The sequence below is a fragment of the Symphalangus syndactylus genome, chromosome 5, assembly GCF_028878055.3.
Source record: "Symphalangus syndactylus isolate Jambi chromosome 5, NHGRI_mSymSyn1-v2.1_pri, whole genome shotgun sequence".
NCBI classification, from domain to species: Eukaryota; Metazoa; Chordata; class Mammalia; order Primates; family Hylobatidae; genus Symphalangus; species Symphalangus syndactylus.
Genome location: NC_072427.2, coordinates 16714629 through 16738850, shown reverse-complemented (window position 1 = coordinate 16738850; position 24222 = coordinate 16714629). Strand labels below are relative to the sequence as shown.

Below are 24222 nucleotides of genomic sequence, written 5' to 3'. Positions count from 1 at the left end.
TTATTTTAATTGCTATTTAATAGTAAAATCTGACAGCCTCTCTGGCTACAGTCCACCTTCTGTATAGTCATCACTCTCCTGGTGAGCTTCCGAAGATCACCAATGTCATATATATGTTACAATTTTTTCTAACAAAATTGTATGATGGCACAGATGACATCTGCTGTGGTTTGACTCTCCCCTCCAAAACCCATGCAAAAACTTAATCCCCATTGTGGCAGTACTGTGAGGCGGGGCCTTTAGGAGATGATTGGATCATGAAGGCTCTTCCCACATGAATGGATTAGCCCACTCATGCATTAATGGATTAATAGGTGAATGGATTAATGGGTATCATGGGAGTGGAAATGGTGGCTTTATAAGAAAAGGAAGAGATACCTGAGCTAGAACATGAGCACACTCAACTCCCTCACCATGTCACACCCTATGCCATCTCGAGACTCTCTAGAGAGTCCCCACCAGCAAGAAGGCTCTCACCAGCTGTGGACCCTTGACCTTGGACTTCTCAGCCTCCAGAACTGTAAGAAATAAATTCCTTTTCTTTATACATTATCCAGTTTCAGGTATTCTGTTATAAGCAACAGAAAATGGATTAAGACAACATCCTTCCTATCCCATACGACCAAGAATAGGCTGATTTCTCCCACAGTAACTTTCCATCAGTTTCTCCAGGCATCTCTCTCTTTTAAACATTGAAAAATACTTAATGCATGCAAATGAACCTGCATAATGTGTGTGTGTGTGTGCGCGCATGTGTGTACGTGTTGTGTATGTGTATGTAATAAAGAATAATGAGATCAACTCCCCTGTACCTGTTGGAAATTGATAATCTCCAGTTCCATTTGGGCTCCCTGTATGGCTCTCCCTCATCAATTCTTCTTGCTCCACCCCAAACACCTTATTAATTACCTAATGCTGAATAACAAACCACCCCAAAACTTAATGGTTTAAGAAAATAGTCAGTGTTTAGTCCTTGAGTCTGTAGGTCAGCAATTTGGACTGGACTCAGTCCATTTCTTCTGCTGGTCTCACCTGGGCTCTCAGATGTGCCTTCAGGCAGCTTGCAGCTCTTCTAAGATGGCTTCACTCACACACCTGGCAGTTGGCAGGTTATTGGCCAGGGCACCTCGGTTTTCCTCATAGTCTCTCCTGCAGACTAGTACAGGCTTCCTCACATGGTAGTCTAAGGGTTCCTAGCAGCAGGAGAGGGCAACCCTAGCACACAAATGCTTTTCAAGCTTCTGCTTATATTACATTTGCTAATGTTCCATTGGGCAAAGCACATCCCACATCCATGCCCACATTCACGCAGTAGAAAAACAGACTCCATCTTTTGATGGGAGTCATTGCCAAATACAGCCAACTGCTTTTCAATCTACCACACCATTTTTCTAAATTCATCATTCCTTTGCTTTCCTTTAAGAATTAACCACATTTAGGCCAGGCACAGAGGGTCACACCTGTAATCCCAGCACTTTGGGAGGCCAAGGCGGGTGGACCACTTGAGCTCAGGAGTTCAAGACCAGCCTGGGTAACATAGTGAGACCCCCTTCTCTGTGAAAAGAAAAAAAAATTATTAAAAAATGGAAAAGAATTAACCACATTTGTATGACTGTATCTCTAAACAGTATATCATTTAGCTTTGCATATTTAGGAAACTTATAAAGGGAACCATATTCTATATATTCTCCAACTTGTCTTCCTTCCTTCCTTCCTTCCCTCCCTCTCTCCCTCCCTCCCTCCTTCCCTCCTTCCTTCCTTCCGTGCATCCTTCTTTCCTTTCTTTCTTTCTGTTTTGTTTGGTTTTGTTTGAGACAGGGTCTCACTCTGTGGCCCAGGCTGGTCTTGAACTCCTGGGCCCAAAGTGCTTGGCCCCCAAAGTGCTGGGATTACAGGTGTGAGCCACTGCACCCAGCCTCTAACTTTTCAATGGTATTTATTCTGCATCTTGCTTTACAACATTGTTCACAAGAGCCATGCATGTTGACGCATGTAGCTCCAGTTCTTTTATTTTCATTACTGTATTATATTTCATTGTATAATATACCACAATGACTTAAGCATCCTCCTAATAGATATTTGGATTGTTCTTAATATTTTGCTACTATGAACAGCCTCCTCACATATTTCTTGATTTCTATGAATTTCCCCAGGATATATGCCTAGAAGAGGATATCAAAACTTTTTAAACTTTTAAAGTAGGAGAATGTCTGTATATTTTCTGTCCTATAGGCCTGTAAAGCACCTGGATAAAACCATCTGTGCAGTGGCCCCAGTCCCAGCCTTACCTGGCATGGTAGGTTCCCCATGCCTCTCATTTCTCTTCTGTGAATGTGTTCATCTATCCTTCAGAAAATACTTATTGAAGGCCTGTTATGTGTTAGGCACTGGACTAGCTTTCGGGTTTACAAATAGAAAGAGAAAGAACTTGCCTTCATGGAGCACATGGCTCATTTAGGAAGACAGAGAAATCACCAGGCAGCTGCCTTAGAACATGAGAAAGGCTGTGATAGGAATTTTTTAATGGATGCATGGAATAGAGAGAGGGGTCACCTAACTCAACCTGCAGAAGTTGGCAGCAGGGGAGGACTGTGTTTTCTGGAGGAGGTGACAGCTGAGCTGAGCCAGAGGAGTTGAGAAGGCAACACCATGGAGGCAAGAGAGCACCACGTGTCCCGGGCACTGCAGGAAGTCCCAGTACCTGCCACATGAGATTGCTGTGGAATGTGGAGAGGCAGGAGGCTGAGGCGGGAAGACGGGTGGGCCAGACCATGGAAGGTCCTGTACACTAGGCAGAAGGATACAGATGTGTCCTTCTGTGGGATGGGGCTCAAAACAGAGAGGTCAGAGAATGGGAACAGCATATTTAGAGCAGGGATGGGGAGTTGAGAGATCTCAGTTCGGAGATGGACTCCACATTCTGGGCTACCTGTGGCTGTTGCCAAAGCAGAGGGAAGCGTGCACGGTTGATCCTCACTTGCAGAGCTGATTCCCCAGTCCTTACAGGGCCCACTGCAGGCCTGGAGAGAAAGTCTGTGATTCCTGGTGCAGCCCTGCAGAGGGTGAGGGGCCTACAGGACCCCCAGGGGAGGCTCCAAGAGAGCCCAGGGCTGAAAATGTAGACTCCATGCTCACCAGGCAGGTACAGGTAGTGAGAGGTGGTTGAAGTTGGGGGTACAGCAGGTTCCCCTAGTTAAAGAGAGGGAGTGAATAGAGAAGAGGTTCCCATGGGCACTACTATCACTTACAGGACCTGGAAAATGAGTTCACAAAGTGACTGAGAGGGGCCCCAGGGAAAACTGCGTGGGGACAGTCCTGCAAGCAGAGAGGAGAGTCTGAAGACAGTGAGGGCAGTGTCCTGTGCGGCAGAAAACCAAGAACATGGTGGAGACGAGTGGCTGAGGCTGGGAGAGACGCAGGAGGTGGCGGAGTGGAGAGACCCTCTTGTGTGGGGAGGGGAAAGTGGTGTGGCAGCTGGAAGAGGATGTTCAGTCAAGGGGGGCTTTTTTTTTTTTTTTTTTGAAATGGAGTCTCGCTCTGTCGCCCAGGCTGGAGTGCAGTGGCGCAATCTTGGCTCACTGCGGCCCCGCCTCCCGGGTTCATGCCATTCTCCTGCCTCAGCCTCCGGAGTAGCTGGGACTACAGGCGCCCGCCACCTCGCCTGGTTAATTTTTTGTATTTTTAGTAGAGACGGGGTTTCACCCTATTAGCCAGGATGGTCTCGATCTCCTGACCTTGTGATCCGCCCGCCTCGGCCTCCCAAAGTGCTGGGATTATAGGCATGAGCCACCGCGCCCGGCCAAACGGGACTTTCTAAGGATGGGGAGAGTTTAGTATGTTCACTGCAGAGAGGAAGGAGCCCAGGCAGGAGAGCATCCCCAGCTCGGATCTCAGGCCAGGAGGGGCTGTTCGTTTGAGCAAGGTCCCTGAGGCAGTGGGAAGGAAAGGCACTGGGAGCACAGGTGAGAAACTCAATCTTGGCTACATGGAGGGTGAGCTCTTCAGCAGAGATGTGGAGAACTTGGAAGACAGGCCAGGGAAAAAGGGGAGGAATGCATAGCCCTGGAGCAGACAGCATGTGGAGGAGGGTCTGTTGGCTGAGGGGGACCCCAGAGGAGTCAGCACACATGTGTGTGCAGGTCCTCAGCAGCCCTGGATGGATCCAGAGGCTGGGGCCCAAGAGGTTTTTTGTCCAGCTGCTTCTCTCATTCCTTACTGGGGTGACCTCTACACTTGACCTTCCTGTGAGGGACAGAGTCCAGTAGAAGTCCCCCTCACCATCTCTTTGCTTCCCAGGTGCTCATCTTTTCCAAGAATGGCTCTGTGTGCCTTATGGATGTGGCCAAGCGTGAAATCATCTGTGCCTTTGCCTCCCCGGGAGCCTTTCCTCTGGAGGTCCCCTGGAAGCCAGTGTTTGCTGTGTCTCCAGACCATCCATGTTTCCTGCTCCGAGGTACAGAAAGGGACCAGGGCTGATGCCCACTGACCATTTCCCTGACTTAGTTCTCTCACAGAGAGAGCCCCTCCAATCTCCTCCCCACTCTGTGTCCCCCTCCACCATAGGCCAAAGGGTACCGCAGCTCAGTCCTCACAGGGCACTTCGAAAAAATGCCAGCAGGGTCTTCTCTCTGAAGTCACAGCTCAACCCAGACGACCCAGCCTTTATAAGCAGAGAGCAGCCCCCACATGCTCACCTGGGCCACAGAGCCCACTGAGAAAGCGATTGTTACACAGAACATGGGGTTCTTGTCTTGTCACAGGAGACTATTCACATGAAACTGAGTCCCCCGACGATGCTGGAATCCAATATTCTGTTTTCTATTTTAATTTTGAGGCCTGCCCACTCCTGGAAAATATCTCAAAAAATTGCACCATTCCTCAAAGGGACTTGGATAACATGGCCTTCCCCCAAGCACTGCCACTGGAGAAAAGATGTGAGCGTTTCCTCCGGAAGAGGTAAAGAGCTCTGTGTCTTCACCCCCTCCCACATCTGAGGCTGTCTCTGGATTGAGGGATAGTGGAGTTTGTTTTATGGTAAATCCTTTCAACATTGAAATTTCCCCTGGCTGGGCATGGTGGCTCACACCTGTAATCCCAGCACTTTGGAAGTCCGAGGCAGGCAGATCACCTGAGGTCAGGAGTTCAAGACCAGGCTGGTCAACATGGTGAAACCCCGTCTCTATTAAAAATATAGAAATTAGCTGGGTGTGGTGGCACACGCCTGTAATCCCAGCTACTTGGGAGGCTGAGGCAGGAGAATTGCTTGAACCTGGGAGACAGAGGTTGCAGTGACCCAAGATCGCACCACTGTGCTCCAGCCTGGGTGACAGAGCAAAACTCTGTCTCAAAAAAAAAAAAAAAAAAAGAAATTTCCCCTAAGTGAAGGGTTCTACCCCATGATAGCCCATGGGCTGCACTCCACCTCACACGTGGATTGGTAGAAAAGGAGTCATTAATTCAGGCTGGGAGAAAAGAAGGGCTTCCAGTTGGTGTTTTCTTCCTGTCAAGATCATCTTTTTAACTTTCTCAATTCCCTCTTAAAAGTACGTTTAGGCCAGGCGTGGTGGCTCATGCCTGTAATCCCAGCACTTTGGGAGGCCGAGGTGGGCAGACTGCTTGAGGTCAGGAGTTTGAGACCAGCCTGGCCAACATGGCGAAACCCCATCTCTACAAAAAACACACAAAATTAGTTGGGCGTGGTAGCACATGCCTTTTGTCCCAGCTCCTCTGGAGGCTGAGGGGGGAGAATCGCTTGAACCTGGGAGGCAGAGGTTGCAGTGAGCCGAGATCGTGCCATTGCACTCCAGCCTAGGTGACAGAGTCAGACCCTGCCTCTAAAAAAAAAAAAATAAAGTATGTTTGGATTATTAGACACAATCATTAAGATGGGATTGGCAAACTATGACCTGTGGGCCATATCCAGTTCACTGCCTGGTTTTGTAAATAAGGTTTCCTTTGAACACAGCCGTGCCCATTTGTTTATGTATTATCTATGGCTACCGTAGGCTATGGCAGGATTGAAGGCAGCAAAGGAGATAGTGTGACCTATAAAGTCTAAATTATTTACATTCTGGGCCTTTACAGAAAATGTTTGCCAACCCATGATCTAAGACCCCTTTCTTTTACCCATCATTCAGATAAACCGTTATGCATGCGTTTCTCCTCTTCCCCTTCCTCTTTCCACTCTCCCTAATCCTGCAAGCACCGTTTTCTTGCCCTCCTTTCTGCTATCAAAGCGTAAGGAACAGTACTCAAGCCATTCTGGAGAAATAGGTGTCTCTTCGAATCCATCTCACAACAAATTTCTGGGGATTTGCAAATCCTTGTTGATGATTCCTTTTGGGATCTGACTACACATTTTGGGTGGATTGGGGTCATCAGTGGAGTCCTGGATCCTCATCCAGGGCCTGCCACTACAGAACTAGGTGGTTCTGGTAGGCTCCTTTCCTTCCAGGGCCTAGATGTTCCTATGTATGTAATGTGACCTCTGAGATTCTGTGATCTCTCCAATCACCATAATGTCCCTTCACGACTGTTTCTCCCTTTCTCTGTGTAGACTCTTTACTCAGGGAGGATTGAAGTAGAATGGTTAAGATATGCAGGTCTGGAGCCAAACAGACCTGAGTTTGATTCTGACACTACCACTTACAATGAGACCTTGGGCGAGTTACTTAGCCTCTCAGAGGCTCAGTTTCCTCATTCAGTCAAAAAACACATATTGTGCACCTGTGAGATGCCAGGCTGTGTTCTGACCATTTTAATGATGCCTGATTTTTTTGGGCTTAAGGTATTAAGTGGGATGATACATGGGAAGTACCAGGCACAGAGTGGTTGCTTAGTAAATGGTAGGTATGACCATGATGATGGCTCCCTGCTAATCCAAGTTCATGCCTGGGAAAATTCTAAACATCACTAGGTGGCACCATAGCTCCTCTCCGCTTCCTAGTTCATACCTGTACTTAACAGGGGCGTTCAAGTCCTTCCTGCTTTGTAGTGCGTTGTAGCTGGGAGGCTCTCGGTACCTCCGGAGGAGACAAATATGGTCTCATGAGTCTCTGGGGAGAGAGAGACAATGAAGAAGGTGATGGTTAACACTGGCCCGCTCTAGAATGTTCAGCTATTCTTCACAGGGAGGGTTTTGTTTTTTTTTTTTTTTGAAACGGAGTTTCGCTCTTGTCACCTAGGCTGAAGTGCACTGGCGCAATCTCGGCTCACTGCAACCTCTGCCTCCCGGGTTCAAGTGATTCTCCTGCCTCAGCCTCCTGAGTAGCTGGGATTACAGGAATGCATCACCACGCCTGGCTAATTTTTGTATTTTTAGTAGAGATGGGGTTTCTCCATGTTGGCCAGGCTGGTCTTGAACTCCTGACCTCAGGTTATCTGCCTGCCTCAGCCTCCCAAAGTGGTGGGATTACAGATGTGAGCCACCACGCCTGGCCTGATTTTATTTAAAAGCAGCAAATGTATAGATTACTTTTTTAAAAAGTGTTAAATTGGCCGGACATGGTGGCTTACGCCTGTAATCCCAGCACTTTGGAAGGCCAAGGCAGGCGGATCACCTGAGGCCAGGCGTTCGAGACCAGGCTGGCCAAAATGGTGAAACCCTGTCTCTACTAAAAGTACAAAAATTAACCAAGCATGGTGGCAGGTGCCTATAATCCCAGCTACTCAGGAGGCTGAGGTAGGAGAATTGCTTGAACTCAGGAGGTGGAAGTTGCAGTAAGCTGAGATCGTGCCATTGCACTCCAGCCTGGGTGACAGAGCCAAGACTCTGTCTCAAAAAAAAACAACTGTTAAATATTCTTTATTTGCTATTACACATAAACCACACCAGAATCTCTTTCAATAAGTAAAAGGGATTTTATTTTGTCTATTTTTTAAGACAGGGTCGTCCAGGCTGGAGTGGTGGTGCAATCACAGCTCACTGCAGCCTTGACTTCCCGGGCTCAGACAATCCTCCTGCCTCAGCCTTCCAAGTAACTGGGACCACAGGCAAGCGCCACCACACCCAGCTAATTTTTTTTATTATTTGTAGAAACAGGGTCTCCCTATGTTGCCGAGGCTGGTCTTGAACTCTTAGGCTCAAGCGACCCTCCCACCTTGGCCTTAAAAAGTTCTGGGACTATCAATGTGAGCCACCATTCTCAGCCTGAAAGAAACCATTTTAGATACAGGGAATTCTACTTAGATTGGCAGAGTTAAGGTCGAAAATATGAAGTACACATTGCTACTTTACCTTCAGCCCTTTCCTTTAAGAGGCAAATGAACACAAAATACGGTGCATCTTGCTTGATTCTGAGACAGTGAAGGAATTTCTCCAGTGTTTAAATATATTCATATAACCAGTTATGTAACTCTAAATATAAAACCTATCTCTAATACTTTTTTTTTTGAGATAGAGTCTTGCTCTGTCACCAGGCTGCAGTGCAGTGGCACAATCTCAGCTCACTGCAACCTTCGCCTCCCAGGTTCAAGCGATTCTCCTGCCTCAGCCTCCCAAGTAGCTGGGACTACAGGCACATGCCATCATGCCCAGCTAATTTTTGTATTTTTTAGTAGAGACAGGGTTTCACCACGTTGGCCAAGATGGTCTCGATCTCTTGACCTTGTGATCCACCCACCTTGGCCTCCCAAAGTGCTAGGATTACAGGCGTGAGCCACCGCGCCCGGCCTCCAAAACATTTTTAAGATAGCATTCACCATCTTTGTGAAAAGTTGAACATTACCAGCCAGGTGCTGGCTCACGCCTGTAATCCCAGCAGTTTGGGAGACTGAGATGGAGGATCACTTGAGGCCAGGAGTTCAAGATTAGCCTGAGCAACATAGTGAGACCCCATCTCTACATCGACATCTATATATAAAAAATGAATTTAATTAATTAAAATCTTATCTCCACATAGATGGAGAGCCACAAAACAAATCAAAGCTATGGTCATTGTCTTTCTCCCCCAGAGTACTCCTCTTCCTGTTTGCCTAAGCATTTTAACATCATTCACCTGCACCCCCTTCCCCACCACAACCCCACGGACAGCCCTCTCCACCTGCTAAGCGTGCCTGTCTCTGTGTGCACCATGAGGGGTGAATCTTGGGCTTCTCTGATTTTTCTGTAGTGAACATGCACTTATTTTTTTTTTTTTTTAAACAACTCTTACTTTTTTTTTTTGAGATGGAGTTTCGCTCTTGTTGCCCAGACTGGAGTGCAATGGCGCTATCTTGGCTCACCGCACCCTCTACCTCCCAGATTCAAGCGATTCTCCTGCCTCAGCCTCCTGAGCAGCTGGGATTACAGGCACGCACCACCGTGCCTGGCAAGTTTTGTATTTCTAGTAGAGACCGGGTTTCTCCATGTTAGCCAGGCTGGTCTCAACCTCCCAACCTCAGGTGATCCGCCTGCCTTGGCCTCCCAAAGTGCTGGGATTACAGGCATGAGCCACTGCGCCCGGCCAACAACTCTTACTTTTTAAAAGACCCAACTCAAACTGTCTTTATAAAAGTTGGAATCATACAGTGTGTCTTTTTGTGACTGGCATATTTCACTCAGCGTAATGTCCTCAAGAGTCATCCATGGTGGAGCACGTGTCAGAACGTCTTCCTTTTCAATCTGAACGTTCCGTCGTGTGTAATACCCCAGCTTGTTTGCAAATTAGCCTTTTAGTTCCTCAGCTCGCCATCCTGTCTACCCACATGCACCTCACAAGTTAGAATGCTAGACCCATCATTCCTCCGGGAAAGGCTTTCTGGGCACCTGCTGTGTACCAGGCTGAGCCTTGAGGACACAGAGGTGATGCAGGTGTGTCCTCTTAGAGTTTCTCATAGGAGAACAGGGTAGTCAAGGTCTGCCCTGGGGGCTTGGGAGCTGGGGAAGTGAGGGGAGATTCCTCTCATCACAGTTGTGTGGCCCTCAGCTATCAGAAGCTGGAGAAGAACCCAGAGAAGGAGCAGGAGCACTGGGCCCGGCTTCAGAGGTACTCCTTGTCGCTCCAGAGAGAGAACTTCAAGAAGTGAGGCTGCCACCGCCCTGGGATCTCTGAAAAGGAGGTTTCAGCCACTAGGCAGCCGCTCCCAGGACACTGACGCCAAGAGAAATGTGACAGAGCCACAGCTCCACAGGCCTGCACTCAGAGTCTGGGGCCTCTGCAGAGCCAGCAAGGGGAAAAGTATAATCTGGGGGACCTTCAACCACTAAGCCTCTTGTCAGAGCCCTCAGGCAGGCAGATGTGTCACCCAAATAAACAGTGATCTTGTCTCCAGACTCCCAAGTTGCTGTGGTATATAACCCATCGTTCCCACCCAGTCCAGACCCCAGCAGGGCCCAGATGATGGTTTCAACCAGAGTCCTCTGCCTGGTGAGGACCACTCACCTCCTAGGCCCTGGAGAGCCACTGTCCTCGGATAAGCAAGACCCCCTGCCCACCTGTTCTCCCCACCCACTTCTCCCTCCCCCGGCTGGCTCACACCTTTATAGAACAGCTTTGGGGAACTGAGGCTCAGGATGGTGGTGTAAGGGCCTAAGGCCATACAGGTACGAGAGGCAGAGTGGGAGGGAGAGGTGGCAGGCAGGAGCTGGGCCACTGCTGCCCAGGCCTGCTGGCCCGGGAACGCTAGAGGCGGCTGGGCAGAGAGATGCCTTGCTCTTCTCTAGAAATTGTCCTCCCAGAAAAACCAGACAGAGGGGTCCCCAGCAGCCCAAGGGATCCGCCAGGACCCTGTGTGGAGCCTTGGAGGCTGAGGAGGCTCAAGTGTCCCAGCCTGGCCCTAGGCCTGCTCGGTCTCTTGGGTGAGAAGCTACCTGGGAGGGTGACTGCACGCAGAGTTTGTGATGGCTGCTGTTTTGCAGCCCCATCCACGTCCTCCCTGGGTCACATACCACATTCCTTGTTGGCCAGACACCTCCCGTGTGGCACTGATGCTGGCTGGCTGACTGTCCCCCGGGATGAAGGGATCCCCGCCTGAGACACTCTGGCCCTCTCCACACCCCACCATGGGAATGAAATATAGCCGCCAACATAGCTCTTGGCAGTAATTCTCTCTACACAGCAGGTGCTCTGGCTGCTCTCTAGAGATGAGGGAGGAGAACTTAGAAGGACAGTCTTGGCTAACACACCACCTAAGGTGATGGGGAGCCAACATTTCTGTGGTTGGTGTATTTTACATTTAAGCTTTAAGCAACCTTGTGAAACACAGATGTTATTGTTATCCCCACTTTACAGAGCGGGGAACTGAGATTCAGGTGAGACAGCGTAGAACAGCCTGTGTCCAGTCCCCGTGGGCTTCTCCATAGCAAATGCTAGAAACCCAACACAAACTACCTTTAGCAAAAAGGGGGATGTGTTGGCTCAGATAACTTAGCCATCCAGGAGTTATGCTCTCAGTGTGGCTGGATCCAACTCCAGGTGTTGAGATCACACCCGGAGTCTCCCTCCGCCTCTCAGTTCTAATTCCCCCTTCAGGCAGGCCTTCTGCTTGGGTGACACCAGAAGCACCTGATGGGCCACCCCTTCCCAATAGTGCTGGCGAAGCCCTGAGCCTGCTGCTCACTGGCCTGCATGTGGTCTCTTTCCTGAACCACTCACTGTAATGATGGTCAGGGCTGTGGCAGGTGTCCATCCCTGGAGGGAGGGAGAGGTCTTGCCACCCCCAAACCAAGGACTGACAAGGGGAAGAGCTCTCTGGGGAAAGGAAATGACCGGGCCATGAGGGAGGAGGGGAGGAGGGATGCTGAGCAGGCAGACAACAGAGGCACCCGGCCCAACAGAGCCAGCAGGGAGCCCAGCCCACCTTCTGCCAAGACATGTGCTGCCCACACCTGGCCACCTTCTCCTTTCCCAGCGTGTGAGGGGAGAGTGGGTGGGGAGAGAGGATCTGAGGCATTCACAAGGTGTCTTATGTGCCAGGTCCCACCAGCGGGATGAGGGAGAAGGAACCAGGGCTGGTCAGCACTAGGCTGGCGCTCCCCAGCTGGTAGGCTGGGCTGCCAGGGCTCCAGTCACCTCCGCCTGTGCAGCCCCAGGCAGAGCTGGCCATGCCCGTGGGCCCAAAAGAGGCCCTTGCCCTCTGGGTGACAGACCCCATGGAAACATCAAGAACCTTATGTTGGGCGGGCGCGGTGGCCCACACCTGTAATCCCAGCACCTTGGGAGGCCGAGGCGGGCAGATCATGAGGTCAGGAGATCGAGACCATCCTGGCTAACACAGTGAAACCCCATCTCTACTAAAAATACAAAAAAATTAGCCAGGCGTGGTGGCGGGCGCCTGTAGTCCCAGCTACTCGGGAGGCTGAGGCAGGAACATGGCGTGAACCTGGAAGACGGAGCTTGCAGTGAGCCAAGAACACGCCACTACATTCCAGCCTGGGTGACAGAGCAAGACTCCGTGTCAAAAAAATAAATAAATAAATAAAAAGAACCTTATGTTTTCTCAGGGGAATCTTGGAACTAGAGCAAGGCAAACCAGTGCCCAGGTGCAGCATCCACACCTCCACTCTTCCCCACAGGATCCACACATCCACACCTCCACACAGCATCCACACCTCCACACAACATCCACACCTCCACGCAGCATCCACGCAGCATTCACACAGCATCCACACCCCCACACAGCATCCACACAGCATCCACACCTCCACACAGCATCCACACCTCCACACATCCACACAGCATCCACACCTCCACACCTCCACACAGCATCCACACCTCCACACATCCACCCAGCATCCACACCTCCACACAGCATCCACACAGCATCCACACCTCCACACAGCATCCACACCTCCACACCTCCACACAGCATCCACACCTCCACACCTCCACACAGCATCCACGCCTCCACACATCCACCCAGCATCCACACCTCCACACAGCATCCACCCAGCATCCACACCTCCACACAGCATCCACACAGCATCCACACCTCCACACAGCATCCACACAGCATCCACACCTCCACACAGCATCCACACAGCATCCACACCTCCACACAGCATCCACGCCTCCACACCTCCACACAGCATCCACACCTCCACACATCCACACAGCATCCACGCCTCCACACCTCCACACAGCATCCACGCCTCCACACATCCACCCAGCATCCACACCTCCACACATCCACACAGCATCCACGCCTCCACACCTCCACACAGCATCCACGCCTCCACACCTCCACACAGCATCCACGCCTCCACACATCCACACAGCATCCACGCCTCCACACCTCCACACAGCATCCACGCCTCCACACCTCCACACAGCATCCACGCCTCCACACATCCACCCAGCATCCACACCTCCACACAGCATCCACACAGCATCCACACCTCCACACAGCATCCACACAGCATCCACACCTCCACACAGCATCCACACCTCCACACCTCCACACAGCATCCACACCTCCACACATCCACACAGCATCCACACCTCCACACCTCCACACAGCATCCACACCTCCACACATCCACACAGCATCCACACCTCCACACAGCATCCACACAGCATCCACACCTCCACACAGCATCCACACAGCATCCACACCTCCACACCTCCACACAGCATCCACACCTCCACACCTCCACACAGCATCCACACCTCCACACATCCACACAGCATCCACGCCTCCACACCTCCACACAGCATCCACGCCTCCACACATCCACCCAGCATCCACACCTCCACACAGCATCCACACAGCATCCACACCTCCACACAGCATCCACACAGCATCCACACCTCCACACAGCATCCACACCTCCACACAGCATCCACACCTCCACACATCCACACAGCATCCACACCTCCACACAGCATCCACACCTCCACACAGCATCCACACAGCATCCACACCGCCACACAGCATCCACACAGCATCCACCCAACATCCACACCCCCACACAGCATCCACACAGCATCCACACCTCCACACAGCATCCACACAGCATCCACCCAACATCCACACCCCCACACAGCATCCACACAGCATCCACACTTCCACACAGCATCCACACAGCATCCACACCTCCACACAGCATCCACACAGCATCCACACCGCCACACAGCATCCATACCCCCACACAGCATCCACACAGCATCCACACCTCCACACATCCACACAGCATCCACACAGCATCCCCACCTCCACACAGCATCCACACCTCTACACAGCCACACAGCACCACACATCCCTGTCTCAAAGTGAAGTGGCACATGTGGTCAGCAAGCAGAAGCTGGTTCCCTACTGACCATGACACTGGTGGCCAGCGTGCATTAGGAACATTATTTCACACACAGAGCTTTGCCGCCCCCCTACACACACAGCTCCACCACCACACACACTCAGATACACCCACACAGCCCCACTGCCACACACACACACACAGCCCCACTGCCACACACACACACACACACAGCCCCACTGCCACACACACACACACACAGCCCCACTGCCACACACACACACACACAGCCCCACTGCCACACACACACACACACAGCCCCGCCGCCACACACACACACACAGCCCCGCCGCCACACACACACACACAGCCCCGCCGCCACACACACACACACAGCCCCGCCGCCACACACACACACAGCCCCACCACCACACACACACACAGCCCCACTGCCACACACACACACAGCCCCGCCGCCACACACACACACACAGCCCCGCCGCCACACACACACACACAGCCCCGCCGCCACACACACACACACACAGCCCCGCCGCCACACACACACACAGCCCCGCCGCCACACACACACACAGCCCCGCCGCCACACACACACACACACACAGCCCCGCCGCCACACACACACACAGCCCCGCCGCCACACACACACACAGCCCCGCCGCCACACACACACACACAGCCCCGCCTCCACACACACAAACACAGCCCCGCCGCCACACACACACACACACAGCCCCGCCACACACACACACACACACAGCCCCGCCGCCACACACACACACACACAGCCCCGCCACACACACACACACACACAGCCCCGCCGCCACACACACACACACACACACAGCCCCGCCTCCACACACACACACACACAGCCCCGCCGCCACACACACACACAGCCCCGCCGCCACACACACACACACACAGCCCCGCCGCCACACACACACACACAGCCCCGCCGCCACACACACACACACACACAGCCCCGCCGCCACACACACAAACACACACACACACACACACACAGCCCTACCTTGCTGCCAGGGCTCTTGCAAAGACAGGCTTCACCAACAGTTGGCCCGTCCCCAGGGGCTGCACACTACTAGCCTTATGGGAAGTTCCTCGAGCTCCCTGTGCTTCAGCTTCCGTCTGTAAAACAGGGAGAGTGCAAACCTACCCACCTCGCCAGCGGCCCTGAGCCCAAATTTGAAGCCCTAAGCACACAGCCTGGCCGAGGGTCGCTGCTGTGGAAATGCTGGTTTCCCTGTGCTGGCCTTCTCACCAGGTGGCCCTGTGAAAGCAGCGCCCCAGAAGAGGAGGGCGGCTGGGGACTAGCGGGGACCAGCGGGCAGCCAGTTGGCCTCAGTGGGCGCCCCTGTGCCGGTGCAGGCCTTCTCACTATCCCCTCCACGGCACGTGGGGCCTGGCTCAGACCACTCCACAGTGGGGCACCCTGACTGGGCCTCAGGGGAGGTGAGGCGCCCCCCAGTACCCTCTGTTCTTGAGACAAGCTGGTGTTCAGCCGTAGCGAAGGCAGCACACCTGGTGATTACGCACACAGGTCTGGAGTCACAGCCGGGTCCAGATCTCAACACTGCCACCCACCATCTGCAGCCTTTTTCTTAACCCTCCTGTTCTTAAAGTGGCCCTGCAGCTGGGGTTACCTCGAAGCGGGGCTGAGAACTGAGGTGAGGGAGGCTCCGCTACCACCCAGCATGGGGTGCCTACCTGGACGCTGGCTACTGTTGTCGGCTCTGTGAACAGGCACACGGTTTCCTGCGGGTGCGGGATGGGGCTGGCCGGGATGGGGGATGGGGACGCTGGAGCAGTGGGAGATGTCCCCTTCCTATCTCCAGTCCTGAGTCTGGGCAGCTATTAGCAGAAGCTTGTTAATGAAAATTCACACCTAGGTGCTAATAAACACTGGGCCACTCCCAGGCTCAGAGCCGGAGGAGAAGCCCTCTGCAGGGAAGGGGGCTGGCCAATGAGCCCCACTTATCTGTGAAAAGACTTGCTAATAACTTTAATTCCCCATTCTAAAACGCAGGGCCTTTGCCATGCAAATGCCCTTCTAAGCTGTGTTGGCTCCAGAAAGCTTCCCACTCTACCCCAGTTAGGGTCCTGGGAGGGGGGTGAGAGATGGGACAGAGGAGCAGGAAAGGGGGTGACCCGCAGAGGTGTGAGGTCCCACCCCGCTGCAGGCCTGACTTTTGGAGTCCACTCTCTGTGGCCAAGCGCCAGCCCGGGTGTGCTCTGTCTGGCCTGGACCCCTGAACTGCAGATCAGGGACTCGATCCCACCCTGCATTACTGCCCCTCCCGGCCCAGGCCAGAGTACTGAAGTGATCTCTGAAGCGGCTGAAAAACAAACCGAGCAGCATCAGCGGACGAACCGCGGATAAACCAACTGTCATGTAGCTGAACAATGGAAGATTATTGGGCAATAAAAAGAAACGAAGTTCTGACACAGGAGGCAGCATGATGAGCCTTAAAAACATTGTGCTCAGTGAAAGAAGCCAGACGCAAAAGGCTGTCTTTTGAGATTCCTTTTATATGAAATGTCCTGAAAAAGCAAACCTATAGAGACAGAGACTACATGAGTGAGTGCCAGGGGCTGGGAGTAGGGGAATAGTGGGGAGTGATGTTAACAGGTACACAGTTTCTTTTGGGGGGTGAAAATGTTCTAAAATTAGTAGCAATGGTTGCACAACTCTGTGGATGTACTAAAGCCATTCAATTGTTAAAAAAGTGAATTTTATGGTATGTGAACTGTATCTTAATAAAGCTCTTATAAAAACAGACACTAAAGCCTGTGTTTCAGACACTTGAAGGAGAGGAGGGGAGAACTGGGTATATATCCATAGCGGGTAAAGGACGCTTGGCAGAGAGGCTACACATCCCTTCTCCCCACCCCACCCTCCAAGCATGACTGTTCCCTAGACACCCTGACTGGATGAGGACATGCTTTCTGGGCTCAAGGCTCCCGTTTCTTGCTCCCTGATGTGAATCCAGCCAATGCAGGGAGGCGTGCAACTGCCTGTGTGGATTCTGATGCAACCTCATGGGCCCCTCATGTCACCCCAGCTAGGCCTGTAGGAGGTCATGGTTATATAAACTCAGGACCGCCGCACCATTATTTATGTCTCTAAGCCACAAGGTAGGGAAACCGGAGAAAAGGCAGATGGGAAAATGCTGGCGGGGGGTGGGGGGGTCCAAGGCCAGGATGCTCCAGTGCATGGAGAATAAGGCCCCAGGACGCAAGAAAATGACCCCTTGGAGCTGTTATCCCTCAGGCCCCAACATGTGTGGAGCTGGCAAAATCCTACAAGAGCTGAGCGCTGGGACTCTGGAGGCCTACCTGGGCTTCAGAGCTGATCCTCATCCTTCTGTAAAATGGTTACTTGAGTATAATAGGTACCTGATGTACATACAATAAATACTCAATAATGCAGTTGTATTTCTACACAGATATTTTGGTTTTAACCAGTTCCCCACCAGGTTCAAAGAAAAGATGAGCAGATTCTACCTGCCGCTGACTTCTCATGGGACGCCCCTCCCCACCCCTTCCAGGCTGACCCATCTGGACTAGATGCTGAGCCAGGGCTGGGGGTAAGGCCAAAGGGGTCTGGGCCTGTGGGGTTGGGGGAACTAAAGATTGCAAGAACCCCTCCCACCTCTCCCATGCTCTTCTTTGGAGGGAGAGATGGAGCTCTGTGTCCACGGGTAGGAAGAAGAAATTGCCAACTGACACCAGTACAGTTTATTCACAAATAAATAAATTCACATTAGGCAGAGCCTCCTGCTTGCCTCAGAGTGTCTAACCCTATGGGTCCCTCCATGGAGGGAGTGGCTGAGAAGGGCTGCCGTGGTGGGGGCGGCTCTCACCCGCAGGAATGCCCCTGCCGGGATCGCCCGTGCCCTCTTCCAGGAAAGGCAGTCTGCCAAGGAACCACTTCGAAGGTGCTGAGGCCAAAAAGCCTCGGTGCTCACAGAGACGGCGTCAGTTGTCCGCTGTCACTTGGGGTCCTCAGGCAGCCACTCCAGAGGCGAGAGGGGCATCCAGGTCTCCAACAGGGCCAGCACGTCGCCGGGAAGGAGCTGTAGGGAGAGAGGGAACAGCGCAGCCCTCAGCACTGGTGGCCTTGTGCGTGTGTCCGCGCTCGTGGGCTCCACTCTCAGGGGGCCCCTAGCGAGGGGAGACCCAGTCCCCTGCGTGGCCCCTCTTGGAGCCCTGGGCATACTATGGTGGCCAGGCTGCCGGCGGGGAGCAGCAGGGTGCCTGGTCCTCACCGTGGCAGGCGGTGGGGCTGTGCGTGGGGGCACGGACGAAGGGGGCACGGGGAAGGGAACACTAACCGGGGACGGTGGGCTTGGCTCCATCGCCTGCCCTTCCGGGCACGCCGCCTCGGCGAGGAGCGCAGGCGGGTCGCGCGGCTCAGGTGCGGCTCGGGCTCCGGGGCAGGCAGGCGGGGATCCCCAGGACGCCCCGGCGCGGACGGCAGAGACCAGGCCCAGCCCGCGCCCCTGCCCCTCCGCCTGCGTCCGTGTCTGAATCTGCGCGGGGCAGCCGTCGGGGCACAGCGGGCAGCCCCGAGGGGACCCCGCGTCCCCGCGCTGCCGGCGTCGGCGCTGGAGACTCTCCTCGCTGAGGCCTAGCACGGCCGACAGGTGGCCGATGTAGCGGATGGCCAGGCGCAGCGTCTCGATCTTGGTCAGGCTCTGGCCGGCGGGCGCCACGGACGGCGGTAGAAAGCGGCGCAGCTGGTGCAGGGCTTGGGCCAGCGTGCGCATGCGCAGTTTCTCCCGCTCACTGGCGCTCTGCCTCTGCCCGCTGCCCAGGCGGCTGCTGCGCGCGCCGCGCCTACCTACGGTGGGTGCGCGGGGGTCCCGGCGGGCGCCGGGGCGCGCGGGGCTCGGCACAGGGCTGTCGACTGGGGTGCTGCCCCATGAGTCTGGGGACGAGACGAGGGAGCGGCTGCAGTCCTTGTCGGAGGGCGGCGGCCGCCGAGTTGGGCCCCAGGCCGCGGAGAGCATCCAGGACGCGGAGAGCGGCGGGCACAGGGGCTGGGCCATGGCAGCGGCGGCGCGTCTGGGGGCCGGCGGTCGGCGGCCGCTTTATGCCGAGCCCGAGGTGTGAAGTGGCCCCTTCCAGGCCGCATCAGCACATCAAAGTGGGCTCGGGGCTTGGAGGGGGCGGAGCCTGACCCTTTGAATCCACGGCGGGGGCCAAGGTGCCAGCCCCTTGGCTGCGCCTGTTTCGCCCCACCTGGGCCCTCGCTTGGGCTTCTGACCCAGCCTTTCGGGCTTCCCGCCTGCGCCCAGTGTTGGGTGAAGCCCGGGGCGTGGGGCCAGCCCTGCAGGTTAAAGGAAGCTGGATCAGAAAAACGAAGTCTAGATCCTAGGTTTGGGGCCTGCCTTCACCTGTTGGGACCTTATGCAAATTCTTAGTTCTTTTGCACCTTAGCTTCCAATTTGTATAATGAGAGCCTCAGGGCATGCGCCAACTGGACAGTGAAGTAGAGTAAGGACCAGGAGCAGGGACCCTCATTCCCTCTAAAGGTGGAGAAAGCAGTAAACCATTTCTCCTTTGAGGCAGGATGGCCCTGGATAGACCCTTCCCTGGTGAGAACATGTGGACAGTGCAAGGAAGCTTGCACCCCAGCAAATCCAATAAGCTGCCGAGTCTGGTCAGGATGCTGGACCTTCTGAGCAGAGGGAGGGGGCAAGTCTGCTCCAACCCCCGGACACCTCTAGCCTGGCAGGGTCTGGAACTTGGCCTGTTGACACAGCTGTCACCACTGGCCTCTACCTGATGTTCTGCCGCTGTTGGACAGGTATAACAGGTTTTCTCAATGAAATGTGAGTGGAAATGATGCAGCAAAGGCATTTGACAAAATCCAACACCCTTCGTGATAAAAATTCTCAGCAAACTAAGAATAGAGAGGAATTTCATCAACCTGATGAAAGGCTCCTACAAAGAACCTACAGGTAGCCTCATACTGAGTAGTGAAAGACTGAAAGCTCCCCCCCACCCCCTGATTGCAGGAACAAAGTGAGGGTGTCTCTCTTACCACCCCTATTCAACATTGTACCAGATAGAGGATCTAGGCTCTGCAATTAGGAAACAAAAGACATACAGGTCAGAATGGAAGAAATAAAACTCTTTTCGCAGGTTATGGCAGCTCTGGGCCCTGCTGCGCATGAGCCTGGCCAATTTAAAGCCGAATCCTGGCTCCAGGAAACCCATGAAACGACCAAAAGGTCGGAGAAGAGGTAGAAAATGCGGCAGAGGCCATAAAAGAGACAGGCAGAGAGGAAACTGGCTCTGCTGGGCTTTGAGGATGGCCAGACTCTATTTTACATCGGAATCCCAAAATACAGATTTAATGAAGGACCTAGCTTCAGACACCAGTATCAACCTTTAAGTATCAACAGACTGTAATATCTTACTGATTTGGGTCGTGTTGATCCTACTCAACCTATTGACTTAACCCAGCTTGTCAATGAAAGAGGTGTGACCATTCAGCCACTTAAAGAGGATTATGGTGTTCAGCTGGTCGAAAAGGCTGCTGACACCTCTCAGGTGAAAGTTAATATTGGGCCGGGCGTGGTGGCTCACGCCTGTAATCCCAGCACTTTGGGAGGCCAAGGTGGGTGGATCATGAGGTCAGGAGATTGAGACCATCCTGGCCAACGTGGTGAAACCCCGTCTCTACTAAAAATACAAAAATTAGCCGGGCATGGTGGCACGTGCCTGTAGTCCCAGCTACTTGGGAGGCTGAGGCAGGAGAATCACTTGAACCAGGGAGGCAGAGGTTGCAGTGAGCTGAGATCATGCCACTGCACTCCAGCCTGATGACAGAGTGAGACTCCATGTCAAAAAAAAAAAAAAAAAAGTTAATATTGAAGTACAGTTGGCTTCAGAACTAGCTATTGCTGCAACTGAAAAAAATGGTGGTGGTGTCACTACAGCCTTTTAGGATCCAAGAAGTCTGGAAATTCTATCCAAACCTGTTCCATTCTTTTTGGAGACAACCCATTCCAAAAGGAATGCTTCCTTCTAAAGCACTGGTACCCTATTCCACCAATGCAAAGAATCGTGGGAACCTGGCAGATGCTGCGAAATTTCCTGAAGCACAACTTGAGCTTGCCAGGAAGGACAGTTCTAATTTACTGGATATCACGAAAGAAGAACTCTTCAAATGTTCAGTACTCGGAAGGATCCAAGGCAGATTTTCTTTGGGTTTGCTCCAGGATGGGTACTGAATATAGTAGATAAGAAAATCCTAACATCTACAGATGAAAATCTCCTCAAGTACTAGAGCTCATGAATTCCCATCCAAGAAAGCAGAGTTGTTAAAGAATATTAGAAAAGGGCCGGGCGCAGTGGCTCACACCTGTAATCTCAGCACTTTGGGAGGCTGAGGAGGGCAGATCATGAGATCAGGAGTTTGAGACCAGCTTGGCCAACATGGTGAAACTCCGTCTCTACTAAAAATACAAAAATTAGCCGGGCATGGTGGCAGACGCCTGCAATCCCAGCTACTCTGGAGGCTGAGGCAGGATAATCACTTGAACCTGGGAGGCGGAAGTTACAGTAAACCAAGATCGGGCCATTGCACCGCAGCCTGGATGAAATTTCACCTGACCCCTCAGGGGTTTCAGTTTGCACCCTGGTCTTAATAGGTACTTCATGCATGGCTATCTGCTCTCCAGCCAGACTGTGAAGTACCTGGTGTCTGGCATCATATCTTTACCTGTTTTCAAGCGGAATGGTTTCTTTCAGTGCCAGACGTCTGATTTTTTTTTTTTTTTTTTTTTGAGACAGGGTCTGGCTCTGTCGCTCAGGCTGGAGTGCTGTGGCGCGATCTTGGCTCACTGCAACCTCCGCCTCCTGGCCACATTGAAAGACGAAGAATTTTCTTGAATCACATATAAAATACGTTATTGAAGCTGGGCACCGTGGGATCATGCCTGTAATCCCAGCACTTTGGGAGGGCGGGGCAGGGGGATCTCTTGAGGTCAGGAGTTTGAAACTAGCCTGGCCAACATGATGAAACCCTGTCTCTACTAAAAATACAAACGATTAGCCTGGTATGGTGGCGCATGCCTGCAGTCCCAGCTCTCGGGAGGCTGAGACAGGAGAATCGCTTGAACCTGGGAAGTAAAGGTTGCAGTGAGCTGAGATTGCACCATTGCACTCCAGCCTGGTGACAGAGCAAGATTCTGTCTAAAAAAATAAAATAAAATAAAATACACTAACGATAGCTACTGCACTAACAAAATTGCAAAAAAAAAAAAAATCTCATAATGTTTTAAAAAGTGTATGGAATGTTTAAGAAGTTTACTTGTGTTGGGCCGCATTCAAAGCTGTCCTGGGCCACGGGTTGGACAAGCTTGGTGTACACCAAACCACTCATCGTCTCCTCCTTCCTCCACCTCCTTTCCTCCCTACCCCTCCACTCACCCCTCACCCATCTTCTCTGCTTAACTTACCTGGTTCTCAGCAATACCAGCTTTCTTCATGGTATGAAATTGCAGGGATTCCCACTTCACCTTCTCCTTCCAAGCAGTCACCAGATGACATCCCTTCTTTCTGTATTTTCTTCAGGTCCACCTCTTCCTTTGCTTTTCTTTCTTTTTCTTTTCTTTCCATTACCCGAATCCAGTCTTTCTCCCAACTTCCTTCACCCAGTCTAATCTTCTGTAGGAAACATTTCTTCCGTCTTCCCTTCAATCTACATTCTTTCCTCTGGCCTCCAAGGATCTCTGGAATGTGGATCCTCTCAGCCCTCAGGCTGTCTCTGCTCTGGGACACAGACCCCTTGGCCCATGAAACTTGTCTTCCTCTGTTTTCCACACACACACACACACACACACACACACACACACACGCGAAGTCCCACCTCTCTGCCCTTGCCCATGCCACTGCCCCACCCTGTAGTGCCCTCATTCCTACTTAGCAAGCTTTCTAAACATCAAGACCTAGCTCAACTTTTTTTATTTTTTATTTGTTTATTTATTTACTTATTTTGAGACGGAGTCTCACTCTGTCACCCAGGCTGGAACGCAGTGGTGCCCTCTCGACTCACTGCATCCTCCACCTCCTGGGTTCAAGTGATTCTCCTGCCTCAGCCTCTCAAGTAGCTGGGACTACAGGTGTGTGCCAGCATGCCCAGCTAATTTTTGCATTTTTAGTAAAGACGGAGTTTCTCCATGTGGGCTAGGCTAGTCTTGAACTCCTGACTTCAAGAGATCCTCCCACCTGGGCCTCCCAAAGTGCTGGGATTACAGGCATGAGCCACTGTGCCCAGCCCCAGCCCAATTTTTACCTTTGATGAAGCTTTCTCTGAACTTTACTATGGTAGTTTTCCAAACTATTTGTCTTCTTGTTCATGCTGTCATGTTTTAAATCCTAATTGTTTCTAGTAGATTGTAAACTCCTTTGGAATAATGTCAGTATGTAATACTTTGTTACTTATCCAAGCAGTACAGGACACTCAGAGTTGATTAGCTGATGTGGAATAGATATGTGTCCTAATTTGTGTTTGATTGTTTTGTTTCTTTTTTTTGAGAGGGTCTTGCCCTATTGCCCAGGCTAGAGCACAGTGGCATGATCTGGGATCACTGCAGCTTCTGCCTCCCAGGCTCAAGCGATTCTCCCACCTCAGCCTCCTAAATAGCTGGGACCACAGGCGCATGCCACCATGCCTGACTAATCTTGGTATTTTTTGTAGATATGGGGTTTCACCATGTTGGCCAGGCTGGCCTTGAACTCCTGACGTCAAGTGATCCACCCGCCTCAGCTTCCCAAAGTGCCAGAATTCCAGTTTTGCTGGTCTGATGTTTTGCATTCCCCCATAGCTTCCAGCCCAGTGAGCCTGATGGGTGAGCTGGTTTGTAGCAATGATGGCCCCACGGCATGCATGGTACCTTCCCCCTGGGCATGTCTCCCACCCCTCCTTCCTGGGATCTCTTCTGTCTCCTGCTGCTCTTGGCCTCCTCTGACACCTTCTGTTCCTCGTCCTCTGC

At 52.4% G+C, this 24222-nt stretch overlaps 2 protein-coding genes across 14 annotated transcripts in view; one reads left to right on the top strand and one right to left on the bottom strand.

Annotated features, from left to right (window-relative positions):
- Positions 1-10252, top strand: part of WDR93 (WD repeat domain 93) — a 53391-nt gene extending 43139 nt beyond the window's left edge. For 6 of the 10 annotated variants that reach the window (XM_063638554.1, XM_063638555.1, XM_063638559.1 and 3 more), the window contains 3 exons: positions 4297-4453; positions 4761-4956; positions 9906-10252. In XM_063638554.1, coding sequence (XP_063494624.1) covers positions 4297-4453; positions 4761-4956; positions 9906-10186 — 634 coding nt within the window. In that variant the 3' untranslated portion in view covers positions 10187-10252. Of the gene's footprint in view, positions 1-2232; positions 2297-4296; positions 4454-4760; positions 4957-9905 lie in introns of all 10 variants that reach the window. The other 4 variants (XM_055277248.2, XM_055277246.2, XR_010120642.1 and 1 more) reach the window with 3 other exon arrangements.
- MESP1 (mesoderm posterior bHLH transcription factor 1) overlaps positions 1-22996 on the bottom strand; it is a 55653-nt gene extending 32657 nt beyond the window's left edge. Inside the window, exons 1-7 of one of the 4 annotated variants that reach the window (XR_008657598.2) lie at positions 22687-22996; positions 20262-20301; positions 18547-19544; positions 18076-18288; positions 15225-15340; positions 6954-7055; positions 2311-3189 (exon numbers count right to left, since the gene is read on the bottom strand). Coding sequence is in view for 1 of the 4 variants with exons in the window: in XM_055277251.2 (XP_055133226.1) it covers positions 18205-18288; positions 18547-19263 (801 nt within the window). In the remaining 3 variants the exon portion in view is untranslated. Of the gene's footprint in view, positions 1-2310; positions 3190-6953; positions 7056-15224; positions 15341-17589; positions 17609-17935; positions 18289-18546; positions 19545-20261; positions 20302-22686 lie in introns of those variants that run through there. The other 3 variants (XR_008657597.2, XR_008657599.2, XM_055277251.2) reach the window with 3 other exon arrangements.
- Positions 22997-24222: the final 1226 nt, after the last annotated feature.